The sequence below is a fragment of the Petaurus breviceps genome, unplaced genomic scaffold (assembly GCF_028583685.1).
Source record: "Petaurus breviceps papuanus isolate PSGF00001 unplaced genomic scaffold, PetGlider_PUasm1.0 171, whole genome shotgun sequence".
NCBI lineage: Eukaryota > Metazoa > Chordata > Mammalia > Diprotodontia > Petauridae > Petaurus > Petaurus breviceps.
The window spans coordinates 23,682,861-23,706,219 of record NW_027185754.1 but is presented as its reverse complement, the minus strand read 5'-3'; the positions used below and the strand labels follow the sequence as shown (position 1 = coordinate 23,706,219).

The 23,359-nt window shown below is 38.8% G+C and overlaps 1 protein-coding gene across 6 annotated transcripts in view; it reads left to right on the top strand.

Annotated features, from left to right (window-relative positions):
* The window catches only part of MVB12B (multivesicular body subunit 12B), a 324,028-nt gene that overhangs the window by 180,486 nt on the left and 120,183 nt on the right, over positions 1–23,359 (top strand). For 5 of the 6 annotated variants that reach the window (XM_069082725.1, XM_069082723.1, XM_069082722.1 and 2 more), the window contains one exon: positions 19,094–19,188. The exons of the other annotated variant lie outside the window; for it this stretch is intronic. In XM_069082725.1, coding sequence (XP_068938826.1) covers positions 19,094–19,188 — 95 coding nt within the window. The remainder of the gene's footprint in view (positions 1–19,093; positions 19,189–23,359) is intronic. 6 annotated transcript variants of the gene reach the window in all.

Genomic DNA, 23,359 nt, shown 5'->3' with positions numbered 1-23,359 from the left:
TTGTCCACAAAACTCTTTAGAAGATGAGAAAGATGAATGTGACTGTTGTAACAAAGTGCAAAAAAATCACCCCAATTCCCTGAGACCTGTAAAAAACCTGATTTCTCCCTGTGGAAGTGGGATGCTATTGGGCCCTCACATTTAGCAGCTGGTGAGGGGTTAAAGTAGCAATTGTTGAAGTCTTCTAGGCTTTTTCCCAGTTCTATGATAATTTGATGAAGAACTTCACCCTAATTAAATATTCAAATTAGGAATAAGTGTCAATATGGCTTCCCATTGCCTGGAATGATGATTAATTGTATTCAAAACTCTAGTGGCCGCTGTAATCTAAACCAAACCGTTGTTCTTGATTATTTCTCTAACATACTTGCCATGTTTTTGTTTTAAAATTTAAACTAGTAATTGATTTGCCATATGCTGCAGATCTGCACATTCTTTAAAGCTCTGTGTTTAGGAACTTAGGGAGTTTGTAATTGTGATTTTCTTATTCTTCCAATGGCAGCCTATTTTTTTCCTTATAAAATACAAAATGATTTGTGTATTGTTTTTTTTTTTCTGTAACCCATGAGGAAAACTCATTATACTGTCAGGTTCGTAGGTATAAGTTATATTGATCATGGCAAACAGTTGGCTAGAATGGAAAATGAACAGGATGTATTTCTTCTTTTGACTTTGTATCTCCTTAGTAAAGCCTTCAAATCTCATCTCGGCTGGAAAGCCTTTCATGAACATTTCTTCCTGAAATAATTGTAAAATCAATGAATTTTAGAACTGGAAGGAAAATGTGAACATAAAATATGAAATTAGAATCGTGTCTAACTCTTCGTGACCCATTTGGGGTTTTCTTGACAAAGATACTGGAGTGGCTTGCCATTTCCTTCTCCAGCTCACTTGAGAGATGAGGAAACTTCGGAAAACAGGATTAAGTGACTTGTCCAAGGCCACAAAGCTAGTAAGTGTCTAAGGCCAGATTTAAACTTGGAAAGATGAGTCTTTCTGACTTTAGATCCAGTACTCGATTTACTCTGCCACCTAGCTGCCCTATATACTGAAATGCAGTTATCAAAAAATTTTTTAAAACAAAAAGTTCACAGAACCCAGGTTAAGAACTACTGATGTTGGGGCAGCTAGGTGGTGCGGTGAATAGAATACCAGCACTGGAGTCAATAGGACCTGAGTCCAAATACGGCCTCAGATACTTAACACTAGCTGTGGGACCTCGGGTAAGTCACTTAACCCCAACTGCCCTGCCGTCCCCCTCCAAAAAGTAAAAATAAAAACAACCACTAATATAGACCAGGTCATTCATTTACATATACTTGAGGCTTACTAAAAACCTAGAGAGATGAAATGCCTTGCCCATTGACATTTCATTGAGTTGGAAAACCATAGGTTGGACCACTTCCAATGTAAGTCCAGGCTTGTTTTCATTACATACACTGCCTCTCCATTTCTCCTTTCCCTTAACCAGCATAGCATTTATCATTTACAAAATTATTTTGGCATTTCACACATCTGTGTAACATCTCTTTGATTGGTATCTTAAAGTTATATAAATCTCTTGTTTAACTTCTAATGAATTAATGATTTCTCCCCCAACTAGATTGTAAATTCTGTAGGAGCAGGAATGGGGACAACCTTTGATGCATAATAGGACATCAGGTTTCTTTCAGTGTTTGGAATTAAATTCTCAGTTCTTTGCATGGAGATTTTTTTTCCATAATCTTGAATATTATTGTAGAGGAAATAGATCTACTTTAATTCTCTAAAAAACTTCTTACTCATCTGTTTTTTTTTCCCTTCTGATTTCCCAAACATTATTATATGCCTGCTCTGCTGGTCATGGAGATTCAGATATGAAAAGCAAATCATTCTTGTATTCTAATGAGGGGACAGGACACATATCCAAATAACTACAACATAAGCACTGTGGGTCACAACCCCATATGGGATCGTGACCAAAAGTTTAAGAAATGCTGAAGGATTTGCAAGTAGAAAACCTTTAAGAAGACTTGATATAAAGCACAATGTAATAAATGCCCAGGAGAAGTATAGATGAACATCTATGAAAAATCAGAGGCAAGAGAGATAATTTCCAGCTTAGAGAAAGGTGGAAGAAGGGGGGGGGGAATTGTCAAAGGCTTTATGGAGGACATGGCACTTGAGTTGACCTCAGACAAAGAGAACATTTCAGCAGGTGAAGGTGAGAAGGGATTGTGTTCCAGAACTAGGAGACAGCCTGAATGAACTTTTGCGGATGGAGATAGGCAGGGCAAAGGCATTCCAGTTTACCTGGATCACGGACTACCTGAACAGGAGCCTTGTCAAATAAGGTTAGAAATAGAGGCAAAAACCATATTGGGAAAGGTAACTTTATTTAAATAAACCTCAATAACAAGAGCTTCTGAGAACTTTTCATGTGGTAAGTTTGCCCCAAAATAAAATTAGTAATAATGATTACAATGATAAATTTAAGGGCCCATATTTTTTTGAGTATTGAATAATATGAATGGCATGCTGTTCAGAATCACTTTGGCACAAAAGTCACGATACTGGGCTTTCATAAATCTGAAGCATAACCCTAATGCATGTGAGTTTTCCCAGTGCCTGTGATCTGGATAAAGGACCCTTCTCTGTGAATTATTAGGGATGAGCATTGTCCAGGCCATTTCACTTGAGAATGCCTCATTTTAATTACCTTCCAGGATGTTTCAGCAATGGAGCATATGGCTCTGAAGAAATCTACTTTCCCTAAACTGGCTTGGAGACAAGGCAATGGTCAGGGACCTCTTTCTGACACTATTGACCAACCTAAGGGAGCGGGTGCTTATTAAAATGCCAGCAGGTGCAGTGAAGGTCCATTCCCTGTGACTCCCTCACCCAGCTCCTGCCAAGTCCTTTATAAGAATCTTTTTCTTCATCAAATCACATTCATTAAGCATGTCCATGCACCTGGCACTGGAGCTTTGTCATGGACAACTTCCCCCGGTGGAGTTTTTACCAATAGTGAGGCTGAATTTCATTTAGCTATTTGCTCAGGTTTCTAATCTCCCTTGATTACTTTTATGATTTTTCAGTAGAACCTGAAGATACAGTCCCTCTGAATTACATTGGCCTATAGTTTAATTCTGACAGAAGCTTAGCATCATAGAATCTAAGCATTGAAACCCTCACCATCAGCATTCTGGAAGCACTGTCTTCAAGGACCCTGTGGTTTCTGACTTAGGCAGCCCTAAGAAAAAAAGCCAAGTGTTCAGAAGGTATGGTTATTGGACACAGCCGATGAAGTCCTGGTGACACGAGATCATCACTGGGCGGAATCCCTTTGTTGATCTTTGTGTCTGTGATCTCAGGAAGCTTTCAGCCCAAACCAACACATGAGCCTTGCCCAGGTGCACACATACTGCAAGGGCACACAAACAACAAAACCACCCAAGAAACCAGAGTCCCCAGGCTGGACAATTCCATCAAAAAGATGTCTCATTTGGCTCTCCCTCCTGAAGTATACAGCTCAACTATCACCATGTAATGGACCAACCTAATACCAGCTCAGAGATCCTCCCTGCTTTTGTGCACTCTCTAATAAGTGGCTTCAAAAGGGGGGAAGAGGTTGCTGTTTTCAGTGATACTGGCAACAGCTGCTGCCTTCCTGCTACCATGATTCTAGTAATACCCAAAGATCATCTAGTCTGAAGTATGAATCTCCTTGACAACTTCTCTGTTCACCAAGAACTCCCTTTGTCTCTGTTAGCAGCCCATTCTGTTGCCGGGCAGCTGTGATTGTGAAGAAATTCTCCTTTAAGCTGTTACTTAACCTATTGAGGCCTCAGTTTCTTCACTGTAAAATAAAGAGTTGGACTAGATAATCTCTACGGCTCCTCCTGGGTCTAAATCCTGTAATCCCATGAACTTTTCTGAGCTCTGGTTTCTTCATGTTTAAAATGGAGATAATATCTATGCAGTTTACCTCACCAGATAGTTGTGATGTCTAAACAGGATAGCATATGTAAAGAGCCTAATAAACAAACTTAAAAGAACTATATTTAGTATAGTGGGGTAGTATGAAAATATGCCTGTAGCCCCATCAATTTACAAGTTGCCTCTAGTGATGCAGGTCCGTCCATGTCTATCTGTCCTGGGCAGTTCATTTCTTTGTCTTCCCATAAGTTTGCCAGAGTGGGTTCATCCAAAGTGCAGAAGAATTCTTCTCTAGAGAATTTGCATGCTAAGAATGTCAGGCATTTTTTTTAAGCAATTGGGGTTAAGTAACTTGCTCAAGGTTACACGGCCAGTTATTTCTGGGTGTGGTGCTAAGCATCAGAGCCTGGATACGATCCCAGGTCATCCTGACTCTGGGGCCAGTGCTCTTACTCACTGAGCCACCTAGCCACCCCTGAGCAATTGGGGTTAAGTAACTTGCTCAAGGTTACACAGCCAGGGATTTCTGGGTGGGTGCTAAATGTCTGAGCCCAGATTCGATCCCAGGTCATCCCTACTGGGGCCGGTGCTCTTACTCGCTGTGCTACCTGGCCACCCCATGTCTGAAACTGAATTTGAACTCAGGTCTTCTGACTTCGAATATATAGCACTCCACTGTAAAACAAACATTCCTCAGAGCCTTAGTCTTTTAACAAGGAAGAATTAAATGAATTAGACATCAAACAAGTTAAAAAAAATACACTTTCATTCAATGTCCTCTTCCCAGCCTGTCCAAGTTTCTACCACTTTTACCTCTATTCTCTTTTCTTTTGTTTCTTAAAAAAATTTAGTTATCAGTGTCTGTTACAATTTTGGTTCTTCTGACTTTGCCTTGCCTCACTTTGTATAGACCTTTCCTTATTTGCTGGTATGTTTCATATTTGTTATATTTATGACACTAATATTCCATTATATTAATTTACTGTAATTCGAATTCAACTATTCTCTAAATATTTAAGCTATAAGTTTTGATATTACAAACAGAAAAGCTTTGAGTATGCTTACATAGATAGATTCTTTTTTCCTTACCTTTCAGTGATATTTTGTGAATAGAGTCCCAGCAGTGGAGTTACTGGCTTGAAAAGAATGATCAGTTTTTAAATACATTTCATATTATTATATTACTCTCTAACTCATTTGCCCCAGCCTATCTTGTAATTACACTGACAGTGTATTAGAGTGCCTATTTCCCACAAATCTGCCAACATTGAATTTGATGGTTGTCCCCCACCCTCACTTTTTTTCCATTTTGGTGGGGTTTTGGGGAGAACTGGAGAGTTTTTTTGAATGCAGTTTTGTTTTACAATTCTTTGGTCTTAGGGAACATGGAGATCAGCCCATGATCTTGTCACGTGATTATTAACAGTTTATATTTCCTCCTTTATGTCTTCTGCTCATTGGTCCATTAATGATGGCATGTTATTAGTCTTATATTTAAACATCAATTTCTTGTAAATTCTGTATGCCAGATCTTTATCCAATACATTTATTGCAAATATTTTCCCCAATCTATTTCTTTTCTTTTAATTTTGGAAATATTACTTTCTATTGTAAAAAAATTCTTTTAACATTATAATCAAACACATTGATTATCTCTCCAAAGATTTCTTTTTTTTATTGTTTTAAAATGTTCCTCTACTCTTGAGAAAAAGTATATTGTTCCTCTTTCTTTCGTTGCTTTCAACTGTTTTGTTTATATGAGAAAAGATAGAGGAGGCCAGATCTTGTTATTTTACAAATAAAGTAACTGAGTGTTCAAGAGTTTAGGTGACTTGTTCAGAGTAACAGAGCTATGAACTAGAACTCCAGTTTCATAACTCCCAAACAAATGCTACTGGAATCTTTTTTCTTAATAATTAGTCTCGTTCTGGATTAAATGTAGATTGAGGATTAAAAGTGTAGCTGCCAGTTTAAAAAAAAAAAACAATCCTACATTTTCCCAGCACTTTATTTTTCTCCCTGTCCATAATTTTAAAAATTTTCTTCTCAATTTAATGAATACCAATCCCCAAAAGAATTTTACTTCCACATACAAAATAGAACAGAAAGTGGAATAAAAGAAAGTTCAGAAGGAAACACAAACAAGATGACAACTTTAAAAGTTCTTTGTATTTTTTGCAGATTGACTATTTTTTTTTTCAGTTTGACTTTCATTCCTAATTATCTAGGCTACATATCATCTCATCTGAACTAAAGTTCATTTCAAATGCCTACTATACAAGGTCCTGGGGAACATATAAAATTGAGATAGGTTTCAGTACCTGTCTTCATAGAATTTATAGCCAAGTATAGTTTATTGCCTCAAGTTAAGCCATAAAATAGACCAAAAAAAACAATAATACATAACAAGTATATTAGAGAGTTGCAAGAAAAAAGTGTCTATGTGAGGGATAAAATCTCAATTTATTGTTGACTTCCTGGAGGAAGTGCCATTTGAGGACAGGTGTTCAACTGGTGGGGGGCAGAGAGAAGCATTCCAAATGCAGGAAACAATGTGAACAAAAGTCAGGAGACTAGAAAGTGGCATTTATAGGGAGGGGGGTGGGATGGGTGAGATACAGAATGATATAGTGGAGTTATGTTGTCTAACATGCAGGTTTGGCTTCCTACTTCATTTTGTTCAAGTAAATATGAAAATTAGTTTCCAGGCAGGTATTTGGGGAAGGTGATCTAATGTCCGGTGCAATGACAAGGGAAACCAGTTTAATAGCTTTGTAAAATGTTGGAGCTAGAAGAGACTTTTAGAAGATAGAATGTTAAAACAGAAAGGAACCTCAGAAATCGTCTTGTCTAACCATCCTCCCCTATCTTTTTACGGACAGTGAAACTGTGACCCAGAAAGGGAAAGTATATTGTCCAAGGTAATAAAATTACTAAGTATCAAAGCCAAGTTTCATACTCAGGTTTTTTGGGTGTATCCAGCTCTCTTTCTACAATACCATGATGCTCTCTCTACACCATCAATATCCTAGACATTCTGGGGATGCCACTAATGTCACTTTTCTATCATACTTATTTATCTGATGGAAGATAGCATAGTATAGTACAGAGGGGCTGACCCTGTGGTCAGAAGCACCGCTTCTGATGCATCATAACTGTGTGATCATTGGCAAGTCATTGATCCGCTCGGTGCTCCAAGCAGCTCTCTGAAAATACAGACTGTAATTTAATTCCTGGTCTGCATCTGTGGAGGAGATTTTTATATGAGGAGCTCCCCACATTGATGAAAGCAAAGATCATGGACACCCCCCCCCAAAAATATCTTTTGTACACAGTGCATTAGTTCTAACCTTGACTTCCTTTTTCATGTAAATTTATTTCTCTTCTTCATTTCTACAATTTGGTTTTACTTAGTACCCTGCTTGGAGAGAGAGGCAGGCTGGTGTATTAGAATCAGCTGTGGTCTTAAGAGTCAGAAAAGAGTTACAGCAATCACCAAAATCCTTTGTATGTACTTGGGACAAATCATTTTCCCCTTCTGAACCTCAGTTGCCTTATCTCTGAATTTGGAATACTAATTCTTGCCCTATTTACCTCACGGGGCTGTTGTAAGGAATACTCCATCTATAAAACCATGAAATTCTACATAAATGTGAATTATTATTGCTACTGTTATAATTATATTTCTTTCCCATACTAGTAGTCTCAGAGATCTGAGGATAGGGACCATATCTTATCTCCCTTTTGTATTTCAGCACTAAGCACAGTGCTCAGCCCAGTGGATCCTTAATACATTTTTGAAATACTGTATTTCCATAAGAACAATCAGTGATTAAAAATGAATGAAAAGGAGATAACCTGAAAACATTACAGTTCTTTTTATAATAATATAGTCTCAGACCAGGTTTGTTTTTTTCTTTCTTTTTTTTTAAATATATCAACAGTTAATCTTCACGTCCTGGCAAAAAGAATTACAGATTGTGCTGTGTGTTTCTAATTTTAAAAGTTTAGTAAATTTGAAACATTTTCTCATTTAATTTGAAATGTGGCCTGAGATGAAAAATTATTTTAAAATGCTTCCTTATTAACCTTAGCTGTATATGTTGAACTTTGTAGCACAATATATTTTTTCTAGTGTTCTCAAAGTCCCATTTAACATGTCTCAGAAGATGATTTTCAGGAGATTTGTTCAATAAAACTTGCAGTGCCAAGAAAATGGAATGGCCCCAGAGTTCATTTTTTTGTTGTAAATATGCATTGGGAGTAGAAAACATCCTATAACTCTAACCATAAGTAAGTTTCTCTTCTCTCTTGATGTACTTCCCATGCCTCTTTGTGGCATGGAGGGTTCTTAAGGAACCAGGATCTAACGATGGCTTTTCTCATGGAGTATAAACTGACAAATCATATCACATTCCACAAGCTTCAAACAGGGATGGATCCAGTGATGGACTGTGGGTCTGTCATTTAAGGCCCATCCTCCCATGTATGGAAAGGTTCATCACTGAGTAAGCCATTGAATAATGACCTTTTTTTCAGCTATAGAAATTCACAAAGACCATCTGCCATCAGTTGAGGGAGCACCAATGCCAACACCACCACAGATCTTTGAAATATTGAAAGTGTTTCATAGGGTTTAAGGCTAGAAGGGACCTTATCTATTCCAATTCTTATTTTAAAGAGACCCACACAGATAATTTGCCTAAGGTCATATTGCCAGTATGTATTAGAGCTGGGATTCAAACCCAAATCCTCTCTGTCCAAATTCAGTACGGTTTTCCATACCAGTTCTCTAGTCAGTACCATTTCCTTCTGACATTGTGCTTTTACTCCATGGAATGGACAGCAGCTGTAGCTGCCACTGCCTGCCATGGCACAGTAAGTCTTTGAAAAAAAAAAGTGAAGCATCTTCATTCTATGTGGCAATTGGATCCAGAAGATTAATGATAACATTTAAAAAATTCACACAGACCTGGAATCGGCACTAGAAAATACAGATTTAAATTAACAGGGAAAAGCAGAATCCCATCAAAGGACATAAATCGTGCTGGCAAATATCATCTCCTAATAAAAAGTATTCTATAACTGAAGGGCTTTTGTATGGAGCTGTCTCCGGCTTAGTGGCCGTGTTAATTGAATAAGGTCCCCATGACTGACTTAGGGGACAAAAAATGAAATTTCCCTTTGGCATTCATTTAGCTGGATCAGGTGACAGCTGCATGCACGACGCAGACCTGCCCCTTTGCTAGATAGCAAGAACAAAGTAAAAAGACAAGGGACTACTTTTGAGAGTGGCGATGTCAATCACATATCACAGAATTTCACAGATAAAATAAAGCTCAGAGGTCATCTGTTCTAGTACCTTCATACCCCGCAAACAGTAGTAATCTCTTCTGTGAAATCTCTGACAAATAATCATCTAGTCTTTACTTGAAGATTTTCAGTGTCAGGGAACTCACTAGTGCTCTAAGTACCATATCCTACTTTTAGAGAATTGAAACTGTTAGGAAATTTGTCCTAATTCATTTGGCAAAATTTGTCTCCCAAAATATCCACCCATTGCTCTTAATTCTGCCTTCTGGGACCAAGAGGAACAAATTTAATACTTCTTCTCTGTGAGAGCTCTTCATATACTTGAAGACAGATATCATTTGCTCCGTAAGTCTTTTCCTCAGGCTAAAAATCCCTGATTCTTTCAATTGATCCTCACTATGTATGGCATAATTTCCAGTGCCCTCACCATTCCTGATTACTTCCTTGTGGAAGTTTTGTAGTATCATTTCTGGTGTGATGAAGAGACATTCTAAATGAACTTTTGTGATATTTATGAATGCATTAATGAATGAATTAATGGAAAAAGCACTTATTAAGAACTTGCTATGTGCTAGATGCTATACTGAATGCTGAGGTTACAGATACTAAAGGGAGTCATTCCCTGCTCCCAAGTAGCGATTATTCTATAGGTAGAAATAATAGCTACATGTATGTATATATCCCTTTATATATGCATGTATGTATACATATATGCACACGTATATATGTGTGTGCATGTACACATACTAATTATGGTTTCTTGCATTGTCCATATGTTTTATATATGTACGTGTGTATGTAGCTATCTGGGTATCTGTATCTATGTATGGTATCAGTAACCAAGAAAGGAAGTTTTGGTTTAGGGAGTACAGGGACAATGAGGGGAACCATAAGACGTTGTTGTTACCACATAGTTCTCATGAACAAAGAGAGTGTTGACTTGATTTTTTTTTAATTTTTAATTAAATTTTTTAATTTTGCTTTTTATAGGGGGGAAGGTAGGGCAGTTGGGGTTAAGTGACTTGCCCAAGGTCACATGGCTAGGTTTTGTGTGTGTGTGTGTGTGTGTGTGTGAAGTGTCTGAGGCTGGATTTGAACTCGGGTCCTCCTGACTCCAGGGCTGGTGCTCTATTCACTGCGCCACTTAGCAGTATTGACTTGATTACTGACCCTAGAGCAAAAGGTTAAAAGTGGTGTGTTTCAAGGGTAGAAGGTTGTTTACTCTGAAAGTTATAATAAATGTGGTAATACAAAGTCTCACATTGGCACCATTTACTGGCTACTCATTCCTCCAATCCATAGTTTTCTCTAATTCTAGATTGTTGTTATGGCCTCTTAAATTGGTGTCCCTGCCAGAAGTTTCTTCTCACTCCAGTCTGTCTTCTATACAGGTGACAAAATGTTTTTCAAAAACTCAGGCCTAACTGTGTCACTCACTCAATAAACTCTAGTAGTTCCCTCTTGCCTCCTTTTTCTCCCATTACAGCTTATTTTTTCTCCTTTAGTTTCCCTCACCAGCCTCGGCTCATTCAGAACCTTATCATTCCTGATACTATTTTTATAGGACTGTGTACATACATACATTCATCTTCTGTTACTTGGCCTTACTTCTATCACCTCCGCAACAGAGGGAAGAAAGTGATGGGCCCACATTTAAGGATATAATTTCTAGAAATGTAGTAGGAATATACAATTGTTTAGGCCCTCAACTCTTCTCATCTAGACTCCTATTAATAGTCTCCCAACGAGTCCTTGCCATCAGTCTGTCCCTTCTCTGGTCCCTTCTCAATTAATCTTCCTAATGCACCACTGTGATTATGTGATTTCTTTACTCAAAAACCTTTAGTGAACCCAATGACCGAATAAAGTAGAAACTGCCTCTGACACTTGAGGATTTTCTTAATCTGACTCTAACCTGCCTTTCCATCTTTATCTCATTCTATTCTTTCTGTATTCTTCCAAATTGTGCTACCACCTGTCATTTGGTTCCCCTTCTACCCCCCCCCAAAAAAAAATTCTCACACACATACATGTGTGCGCATCTGATCCTCCCCACTATAAAACATAAACACTGAAGCATTGTATATAGTCTTAGCACTTGTGTTTTATTCCTGGTACATAGCTTTGACTTAGAGGGGTGGGGGTATGGCAGGGAATGTGGTTGGTGAAAGAGCTAGAGTGCAAGTCAGCCTCAGAATTTCCAGGCTGTCCCTTGTTCTACCTTCTCCAGCCTCTGTGACCTCCCATCATACTCCATTCCTAGAATGGACCCTCCTCTTCCAATTTACATCGTCTTTTGGCCCAATTCAGATTCCACCTCCTCTGTAAGGCCTTCCCTGAAACCCTCCACCCCCTACCAATTATATGAAAGTTTTCTTTTTCCTCAGATTTCTCAGGCAACCAACAGAACTTTGTTAAACCCTTTGCACTTATTTCTTATATATCATAGTTATTTGTGTACCTGGGATCATAGTTCCCAATGTAAAAGATCATTTGGCCCATCACCCTCATTTTACCAATGAGAATATTGAGACTTAATTAGGTTAGATGAATGGTCCAAGGTCATAGCAGATTGTGAAGATGGAATTTGAATATAGGTCTTTTCACTCTAAATGCATAGTTCTTTCTGCTTCATTTCCCATCCTTCCTATTAGATCAGAAGCTCCATCATAGGTTCTGTGTTGAATCCTTTTTATCTCCAGTGCCAAGAGTGGTGCCTGGAATATATTAAGTGCTTAATAAATGTTTACTGAATTAATAATGATCAACATATGGCAAAGTTCCATCCCAACAGGACAATATACTCATCACCAAAGATTTCTTCAGCAGAGTATTGCTAGAGTAATAGTCTTCTCAATGTCTAGAATTGTTTATTTTTTTATTTTTGCTTTTTGGAGGGCAATTGCCCAAGGTCACATGGCTAGTTTTTGTGTTAAGTGTCTGAGGTAAGATTTGAATTCGGGCCCTCCTGACTCTAGGGCCAGTACTCTATTCACTGTGCCACCTAGCTGCCCCAGAATTGTTTGTTTTTATATGAAGATTTCTAAGAGTTAAAAAGGGCAGTTAGGTGGTACAGTGGATAGAGTTCTGGACCTGGAGTCAGGAAGACTCATATTTCTAAATTCAAATCTAGCCTTAGACACGTACTAGCTGTGTGACCCTGGGCAAGTCATTTAACCCTGTTTGCCTCAGTTCTTTATCTATAAAATAAGCTGTAGAAGGAAATGATAAACCACTCCTGTATCTTTGCCCCAAAACCTCAAATGGAATCACAAAGAGTTAGCCACGACTGAAATGACCAAATGACAAGAGTTAAAAAACAGTAATATCCAGCATAGAATATCTTAAAAATCATAAAAGACAGAACTGATGCTTGGTATTGAGAAATACAAGACATCTTACCCCCTCTCCTGCCCGGAAAAAAATCTTGCTGCTATTAAAACTTAAATTTGTCTTTTTAGACGCCTTGGACATATAAGCTTGAGATGGGAAGTGATACCTGGGGAGATTATGCAAAGAAATCCCTTCAACTCTTCATTTTATTTTAAATACTAGATAATCTTGTATTTTGCTGTAATGTTACTGAGGTTATTGTGAACTAGTAGAAGCCCTCTCTTTAGTAGGATAGATTTGAACAGGTTTGGTTCAATTCAGTAAACATTTCAAGCCCCTTTTATTTGTAAGGCACTTGGCTCAGCAGTGAAGATATGACAACAAAAGTCTCCTGTCTTCAAATTAAGAAGCTTAAATTTCATTGGGGGAATATTACATGAATATATAGGTATCACCCAAGGAAAGTTGAGGAGGGGGAGGCCACTAACAAATGGAATCAGGGAAGTCTTCATGGATGAGGTAGCGCCTGAGCTGAGGCTTGATGGTAAGTAAGTAAGATTTCTGAGAGGTGGATATGAGGAGGAAATACTTTCTAGGTATGGGAAATTATTTATGTGAATGCACAGATGTGGGAAGTAAAATATAAGATCAAGGAATAGCTAGTAGTCTAATTTGGCCAAAGCATAGAGTTCATAAAGGGTAGGTGGGAAACAGTATGAAATAAAGCTAGAAAACCAAGGCCGCATAATCACTGAGCATCATTGACTGTGAGCTACCGTTAGTCCTATGCTTTGGATTTTATGTGGGGTCGCACCCTGGATTCTTGAGTGGGAGTTAGGCCTCTTTTTGTCACGTCAGTGGAGACCTAGACATGAGCCATGATCTGAGGCTCCCAGAAGATGCTCTGGGGAGATGGGGACAAAATGAGCCAGAGTTATAATTTAGGGAACAGCCTCAAGACTGAACCTAGATTTTTAAACTGGTTATAAGGTCAGATCTGTGCCTAACTCAAACATTAGGATGGATTGGTGATGTCATTGATTGGCACTTTGCCCTAATAATGCAGAGCAAGCTCATCCATGCTGCCAGTCCTAAATTACTTTTGTCCATGGCTGCCATAAGTTCATGATTGAACCTATGTAACCTATAGTGAGTCCATGTAACCTATTAGGGACCTTCCTTTCTGACATTGCCAGGATTCCATGGGAGCATTTGTGTTCATTCTGACTTCCATCATCTTTTTTTTTCAATTTTCTGGTAACATCATTTACTCCATTTCTTATTCAGACTTCCCTATTTGTAACATGTTGTTCCTTGCTCACACCCACCATGCTCTTTTCCATTGCCATTTATATAAAGCTCAGTTTTAGAACCTTGGAGTGTTCCGTGACAAGCAGCTCCACAACTCCAATTGGGTAGACCATTCATTTTAAAAATATGAGCTTTTGTTTCTGGGAGGAGTTTGGGGTCATGAAGGGGAATGTTGCAGTTCCTGAAGGCAGTTCAGCCCACTTCCATCCTTGTGCTTAATTCTGGGTCTGATTCATTCTTTTTTTCTGTTTGTTCCAGACATATATACTGATGGACAAACTATGTGACTAGTCCCTCTACATGTCACAATCTAGGCAATAGACATTTTTCATCGACTTGATTTTTCCTGCATGGATGATTAGGCTAAACTCTTTTTGAGTGGTTATGGATCTCTTGTAGAATGTTCTCTTATTATCTGGGGCTTGATGCACATTGTCATTGGCAAAGAGGAACAGCTAGAATATGCCACTATCTATCAGGGCTTCTTCATCTTGTATGCTGCTTTGGGTCTCTACCATGTCAGTGGCAAATAGCTCTAGTGAACATATGTCTCCGTTTTATGCACTTGACTTGGTATTTATGAGCATAGTTTTAATATTCCTTAAAAAATAGAACACAGAGAATCTTGTTCAACCTGTATCTTGGTTATTTATTTTGGTAGCTATGTGGAAGATGAATTAGAGAAGGGAGAGCCTATAGAAGTAGGGAGTCCATTTGGGAAGCTACTATAGTATTCCATTCAAGAAAGTGATGAGGGACTGAAGGAGAACAGCCACAAATGTAGTGTTAGAGAGAATGGGATGTTTGAGTGAGATTTTGTGGGATGTAGACTTGACCAGACTTGGCAAGTGATTGGATATGAGGGGTGAATGAGGGAAGAGTGAAGGGCAGCTCTGAAGTTATGAAACTGAGAGTTATGTGACTGAGAGAGAGATAATGAGTGCTCTGCTTTGAATGTGTTGAGTTTAAGATGCCTGTGGCACATCCAGAAAGAGATATCCTGCAGGTGATTTTAGTGAAAGATGGGAACTCAGGAGAGAGATTAGGGCTGGATATGTAGAATTGGGAATCATCTGTGTAGAAATGGTACTTGAACTTGTGGGAATGATTGACATTACTAGGAGAGTGCTTAAGATAGTTTTAAAAAGGTTATTTTACTTTTTGTATTAAATGTAATTCAATTCACCAAATGTTTATTACATATCAGCCTTGTGCAAGATAACTGTGATCAGAACTAGGGATATCAAAGATGAAATAATAATTACTGACTCTTTAAAATTTCTGTTATTTTATCTTTACTTCATTATCATAGGTATCGTCATTTTCATTTTATTGATGAAAAACCTGAAGTTCACACAGGTTAAGTTATGTCCATGTTCATACATCTTGCAAGTGCTTAAGACAAAGTTTAAATAGAGGTTTCTCCCTACTCCAAGAGTAGCTCTTTTTCCATTATACCATAGGTACTGTCTGTGAGGAGCTGACTGTTTAATAGAGAAGATGTGTGTGTATACACACACACACACACACACACACACACACACACACAACCCATGATACAAGGGAGGATGTGATAAAGTGAGATCTAGATAAATAGGAAATTTGAGGTGAGAGGGACAACTTTTAGATGGAACGATAAAGGAAGACTTTATAAAGGAGATGATGTGCAAGTTGGACCTTGAAGGAAGGGAAAGATTTGAATAGGCAGGGATGGGGAAGCCATTCCAGTTATGGGGTCGGTGTGTGCAACATAGGCAAAATCACAGAAATGGAAGAAGGCAGGGCAAGAATGGGTGTTATATGTGAAGGGCAGTAATTTGACATCAGACTGGAAAGGTTTAGTTGATGCCAAGTAGTAAAGGGCCCTAAATGACAGAATAAAGTATTCATACTCTGTTATGGAGGTACTAGGGATCCATTGAAAGTGTTTGAATGGATAAACGTTATGTTTGGAACAGTACATTAGGACATTTACTGGAGCAATAGTGTGGATGATAAATTAGAGAGTTCACAGACTGGAGGCAGGCAGACAGACCATTTGGGAAGCTGTTAAAATTGCTTGCATGTGCCAGTTAATTGGTTAATTTGTTTGTTTACATGTGTTATCTCATCAGTTCATCACAGTAACCCTGTAAGATAAGTACTGTTATTAGCTCCCATTTTATAGATGAGGAAACTGAGGTGGAGAAAGGTTAAGTGACATGCTTAGGGTCACACAGCTAGGCAGTGTCTGAAGCAGGATTCCTTCAAACTCAGGTCTTCTAGACTGCACCTCATTACCAAACTGTCTCTTGTGACAGGGGTAAAAAAGCAAGAGATAAGGAGAACTTGTTGTGATCGTGGCCATCAAGTTGTAAGGAAAAGGATGGGTGTGAGAAGTAGTAGAGGGAAATTTGACAGGACTTGATGAATGATGAGATGTATTAGGACGAGGACCGGTCATTTGTGACTTCATAGTTTTGTGCTTGGTTAACTGAAAGTATGGTGGTGCCATTTATAGAAATAGAAAAGTAAGGGGAAGAGCAGCTTTTGAGGGGAAGAGAATGAGTTAAATTCCCTCAGAACAGAAGGCTGTCTGTATTGGAATCCTTTGCAGGTTCTTCAAGATGAGAAATCCCTTCTGTTAAGTAATCTAAATTTTCATCCCACAGGTGTGATTTTTAGACCAACTTTTTAAAGAAATAGATTTCTCAGGTATATATTCAGTACCTTTCTTCCCAATCTGTCATATCTCCTTGAATCTTAGTTCAAAATTAAAAGCCTTGCCATCAGGCAAGTTTGGGATGAGCATGCATCTCTGCTTATCTCTCAGGCTTGACTGTTTTAAAGCTACAGATTATCTTTCCTTCTATCTAGACTATTCTCTTCAAAGGGAGGGCTCTGTCAGCTTCCATCTTTTCAATATCCTGGCTTTCCTCTTCAACAAATGGCAAAAGAGTAAGATATATTGGCCATATTGCTAGTAACCCCACTGTGTGCTGATTTTCCCCCCAGTCACAAGGAGGTATTTTTCTATTTTACCTTTTTCCTCCCAAAGGTATATCTCTCCTTGCATTCTCTCCCCAACTAACTATTTAACATAGGATCATGAGATCATAGATTTATGAGATGTGAAGATCCTTGGAGATCACCTGTTTCAATGCCCTCATTTCACAGCCGAGGAAAATACTTTTTAAACTAGTGTTCTATGTTACTCAATTTCACACAGATTCAGTAAATATTGATTGATTGTCTTTTGTGGGTTAGGCACTGTGCTAGGCACAGTAACTTGTTTTGCATAATTTGTTTACTGTTCTAATTAATAGGCTTTTACATCACTGGCATCTTTAGTTTACATACTATCTCAGGTATTACAAAAATTGTTTTGTTCAAAGATCTGTGTCCCTTACACAGAATACAATCTTTTTAGAGGATGACAATTTTCTTTTTTTTTAATTTGTTTATTAACTTTTAGTTTACAACATTCAGTTCCACAATACCTTGAGTTTCAGATTTTGAGAGTGACAATTTTCTAACATGTATCTATGCTCAGAAACCTCACTGTAAACTTGGGTCAAAGAAAATGCTTTCTTGCTTTGGACCATTCATTGAGATTCCTAAATTACTTTCTGGTTAAATATAGCATCCGTCTGTCTCTCTTTTTGGTTGTGTAGATGTTAATAAGACACATTTCCATAGTACTTTAATGTTTTCAAAGTGTTTTTCCTCACAATAACTCTGTGAGGTGGGGAGTATCATCCTCCCTTGACAGATGAGGATACCAGGGCTCAGCGCAGTCAAATGCCTTGTCTGTGGTTAATAGGTTTCAGGTAAGTGTCAGAACTGTCTCCCAAATCGAATCCCACTATTCTTTCCACTCTACTGCAATGCTTCTCTCTACTGAAGGGGTTCTTAACCTATTATGTGCCATGGATCCCTTTGGTAGTCTGGTGAAGCTTATAGATCCCTTCTCAGAATAATGTTTGTTGCTTATATACATAATTCAAGCAAATGCTAAATTTTCAGCTAGAGGTTAGTGGAAATTAAAGTATAATTTTTTCCACATCCAAGTTCCTGGATCTCTTGAAATCTGTCTGTGGATACTTTAGGGGTTCTGTAGGATCCTTGCTCTACTGTATCTAGTTGCCTATGTTTTTGGTAAGGTCAGTTGACTAGATGCTGCTTTGGTGAGATCCTAAGAAAGCAAAACTATCCTTTCTCCTGGGTTTTTTCCCTAGGAAGCAGTGAGATTTTGGGGGTTATTCATGGCCATGGAGTGCTGAACTTCCCATGGGATATCTTCTGTAAACACAAGAACCATAGGGTATCTCCACTGGAAGATACCTTAGGTATTATCTAGTCCAACTTCCTTATTTTACAAGTGAGGAAACTGAGGACTAGAGAAGTTAAGTAACTTGCCTAAAGTTACACGATTAGTTAGTGACAAAACTGGAACTAGAGCTTAAGTGTCATGTTCTCTAGTCCTCTGCTCTCTGCTTTACACCCTTTGTCTCCCTTCCATAAAGATCATTGTTATGATAGGGTGTCTTTTTACTGTCATTCATTCAACAAATTAAGCATTCAGACCTTTACGATATCCAATGCTGCACACTGAAAGAAATACAGAGATAAATAAAACTTCCCTCAAGCTATTTTCAAGCTAGTTTGGGTTGGGGGATGGAGATATATGTGCAGAGATACAAAGAAGAGAATAAAATGGAGTCAGAAATAATTTCCAACTGGAAGGACAAATTTAAGACAACAAATAGTTTTTAAGATTCTATGGAGTTTGAGTTCAGCTTTGGAGGGTAGTAGAGAAACAAAGGTAAAGCATATTTGGGATATCGAACTAGCTCCTCATTTTAGTTGGACCATAGAAAGTATGCCTGTGAACAGTGTGAAATAAGGCTGTGAAAGAAAGCTGAAGCCCTCTCACAAGGTACCTTGCATTTCAGGCTAAGGAATTTGATAGACCCAGAAGTTTCAGCAGTCATTGATGGGTTTTGTGTAGCGGTACTAGAGAGAGAAAGGCAGAATAAAGGATGATGTGACCATAACCTGTACAGAAAAAAAAAATCAATCTGGCAGCACCATAGAGGGTGCATGAACAGTGGGCAGAGACTAGAGAACAAATGACCAGTTCTCATAGGCTGCCATTTGACACCTGGATTAAACATTAAAACATAGGAGTACATGAATCCCATAACCTTTCCTCTTTCTTCTTCTGTCTTTTCCTCAGGCATATTTCCTTAACACTTCCTGCTACCTTCAGAGGCAGGAACAGCACGCGAACTGACTATGAGTACCAGCACTCAAATTTGTATGCCATATCAGGTATGTTGAAACTTCAGTTAAGAACTGTCCCTTATTCTGCATTATGTGTGTCACCTTATTTGTTTTTGTCACTGCTTCTCTTTTTCTATTTTTCTCTTTTGGTAACTCTCTATACTAATAGTAACAATAATGATGATGATAAATTTCTCTAGTGCTTTTCTTAATTGATCAAGAAATTGAGGTCCAGGGAAATGAAGATATTTGCCAAGAGGCACATAACTAGTAAATGTCAGACCAGGGCTTTGAATGGATCTGCCACTACTCCACAGTGACCCCCACTCTGCTTTCTTATCTTGCCCTTAGAATATTTTCAGATAAACATTATGCACTCTAAAAATGTTTGTAAAATGATGATGAAAAGCCATATGCTTACAATCCTTAAATTTCACTGGGAAGTTGTGATTTATTGTTATCACTGTATTTGGTTAACCAATACCAGGCAGATTTCTCAGGGGGAACCTAATGATGGAGTATGTGTAATTGGTGAACAGGAGCTGTGTGCTGGGAGAAGGAAAGGTCTTCATTTGTTCACTCTTTCATGATAAGTTTAGGCATTTTAACCCTCTTTTTTTCTTAAAGTCACATTCCTTACTTCCATAGACATTCATATGAGGTGTGTGTACTTTCTCACACTAATGGTGTGACTTTGGGAAAGTCATTAAACCTTTTTGGGTCTCAGTGTCTTTGTAAAATGAGGGGGAAGATCACTGTCTTTAGTTATCTGAAGAGCTGTTCCTTGGAATAAGGAATTAGATGTAGAATTATAGGATTTAGAGACTGCAAAGATGAGTCCAACTCCAAATCCAGTATGTTGTCCGCCAGTCCTCGAGGGCACATGTAGGAGCAATAAATGGAATTTACCAGAAATTAGGTTCGATTTAAGGAAAACTTTGTAACAATTAGAGTATTCTTGAAGGATGAAGTGGCCTGCCTCCACAGTAGTGTGTCCTCCATCGCTGAAAGTCTTCAAGCAAAGACTGGGGGACTGTTATTGCCCACAGTTTGCAAAGAGGATTTCCTCTTCAGAAATAGGTTGGATTAAATGGCTTCCATGGCCCCGTCCAGCATCACAGATGCTGGGATTCTGTGTGGATTCTAAGAGCTCTTTCAGAAGCTTCCAACTGAGAAAATGCAGCTTAGCTTTGGCAAAAATGTTGTCAGCACCGGTGTTCTGGATATAAAATATCAAGTTGGAAAAATGCATTTAGCCATGGTATTCCATGCCTGGCAGAATTAGGGATCTGTGCCATTCAAAGGAAGTCCACAAATAACTTCTGATGACATTATACTACCCATTTGGTGGAAGCTACATATAGATCCAAGGAAATGTCAAGCATGTAACAGAGTAGAAACAGCAGTGGACGTATAGATACAGATCCAGAAGATATGATCTCAGCTTTGCCCCTTTCTGGCTGTGAACGTGGACCACTCTAAGACTCAGGATCTCTGTATGTCAGAGGTGGATAATAATTCTTACTATATCTCTGCTCTCACAGGGTTGTTGTGCAGAAAGTGGTTTGTAGACTCAGAGTTGCCTTCCAATAGTAGCTTCATATCTTCTGGTTTCATTTATGTCAGTATGGTTATGGTTCAGTCCAGAGACCATACCCTGGACATAAGTAGTTAAATGCATGTTGATACGTGGTTTGTCTACGTGCTGTGTGATCTTGGGCATCCTCTGCCCCTGCTAAAGAAGGAGGGAGATAGCTAAGACTGAAGGCCATTTTGTGTTGTTCTCATGACAAGCCATCTGATAATGAGGCTCTCCTCACTCAGCAAGGTTGGTCCTAGGACAAGAAACAATGCAGTCTGTTTCTAAGACCACCCTTAGCTTTGCCTGACTTGCTAGAGCTTATTCTCTTCCTAGCATTTATTCACTCAGTGAACATTTTTAAAGTGCCTCTCCTGTCGAGAGTACTGTTCTAAAGGAGATTAAAAAAATGCAATAATCCCTGTCCTCATGGATCTTTTAGTCCTTTTGGTGGGAGATGACTGAGGACAGTAAGATAGAAATACGAAAACCTATTATACACATACATATATAAGTGCATTAGAGATGTGAGAAACAAAAGTGCCATGTGAAGTTTTAAGGGGAAGATCATTCTGGGCAGGGGTTCAGGGAAGGCTTCATAGCAGAGGGGTCATTTGGGTTGGGCTTTAAATGGTAGGTAGGGGAATTTAACAGGAGAGAGCCCATAGTCTCTTCTACCCTATGCTGAGGCATCAGAGGAGGGCTTTCATGAAGGAAAACTGAAAGTGCCATACAAATGGGAGCTATTATTGTTATTATTTATGAGTGCTCTCCATTAATGCTGAGTGACACTCCTAACCCAAAAACATGGCATTCATCCATGTAGTATAATGAATCTGTTATTTAAAAGGTAATCTTTTTCTAAAAATTGCAACTTCAGGTTACTAAACAGATGAAATATAGCAATGGCCTAATTCTTGTCAGTATTGGTTTTTCTTGTTATGTTCATTTCCTAATAGATTTGGAAGTATAAGCAAAAGCCTGCTGTTCAGATCACACATGACACTTCCTCCTAGAAGGGGAAGAAAGAATAAGGAGCTCTCCCCCACTGCCCCCTACCAAGAGCCAATCTCACAAAGAGTGGAGAAAACATGTTTGCCTCTGAAAAGCTTCCCTTGGGAGGATTTCTTGTGGGCCAGGGCTCTTTCAGCATTGCAGGCACTGGGCCTAACGAGTTTGGAGAGATGACCTATTTTGCAGAGATTCTGAATATTTTACCAGATGTTTAGTGGCAGAGCAATGCAAAACAAGTCTGTAAAATCCAGTAGAACATCATTGCTCAAAATTTACACAAGTAAATCTTAATCAAAACACACAACACTTTTTTTTTTAATTTTTGCTTACAAATCTTCGCATCAGTGTTACACTGTGCAGGACTTACATATTTTCTAATGGCTATTCCAGCTGTTTAATATTTATGCAGAAAGGGACTCATAATGTGAAATATTCTCAAGATTGGCAGGAATTTTCCTGTGTACCTTTGGACCAGAGGCTCTGATGAGGTGCTGTTTGTGTTCATTCCAGCTGTTAGTTGAGAGACGGAAAGGTAACAGCCTCAAGACACGGTGGAAGCCATTCAGAAACTTCCTGTTACGTTTATGTAAGTGGCAGTGAATTGGATTTTATCTACCAAGCCGTGGTAGTTCATGCAGCAGCCCTGTGGCAGCAGGAAGCTCTGGCCTACTCAGCTGCCATAGTCACCAAATTGCTCCACTGGGGGCTTGGACTACTTAGCTATGTTACTGCCAGAGACATCCTGCAGGTCCTGCTAGCTTTCTGAGGTCCATGAGCTCAGCAGTGGGGTAAAAATGACTTGCCCAGAGACTGGAAATGAGCTCAGAAAACATGCCTGCAAGCATCTCCGGCCAAAAGGGAGGTGATTTTTTTCCCCTTTCATTGTGTGAATTACATTTGTCACTGAATGTATCATTCCAATTTGGGGTCCTAGATGTAAGATATTCAATAATTAACTCTCCAGGGAATTTGGTAAGGATGTGTCCTCCTAATTCCTCTTCACATTTGTGTGTGTGTGTGTGTGTGTGTCTTCATTGCTAAAGTTTGGAAGGTGAGGGAATGGATCCCAGAACCCTATTGTTTCAGAGAACTGATTTTTGGAAGGCGTATGAGAGATTCATGGACTCACAGAATTCCAGAGCTGGAAGGGATGATAAAAAACATCCATGCCTCTTCTTTATTTTATAGCTGAGGAAACTGAGACCAAGAGAGATGAAGCAGCTTGCCTAAGGCAGTTCAGCTAGTCAGTGATTCAGCTGAGACCTGAACCCCAGTCTCCTGACTCTGGGGCTAGTGTTCTTTCTGCAGCTAATTCCCTGCTGTAGGAGAAATTGCCTTGTGGTTTCTGGATCTCTTTCCCTTTGTTCTGCACCATTACTGAAGGATTTTGGATCAAAGGATCATAGAATTTGGAACTGAAAGGGACATTGGAGACCCAATCCTTCTTATTAGATATATGAGGACACTGAAGCCTGGAGAGGATAACTTCTCCAAGGTCATATAGGTAGTAAGAAAACCAGAATTTGAACCTAAGACTTCTGGCTACAAATCCATTACTCTTTCCCACTACATTACTCTCTATACTATAGTTCAGTCCTCATTCACATAAGACTTTTTGAATGTAAT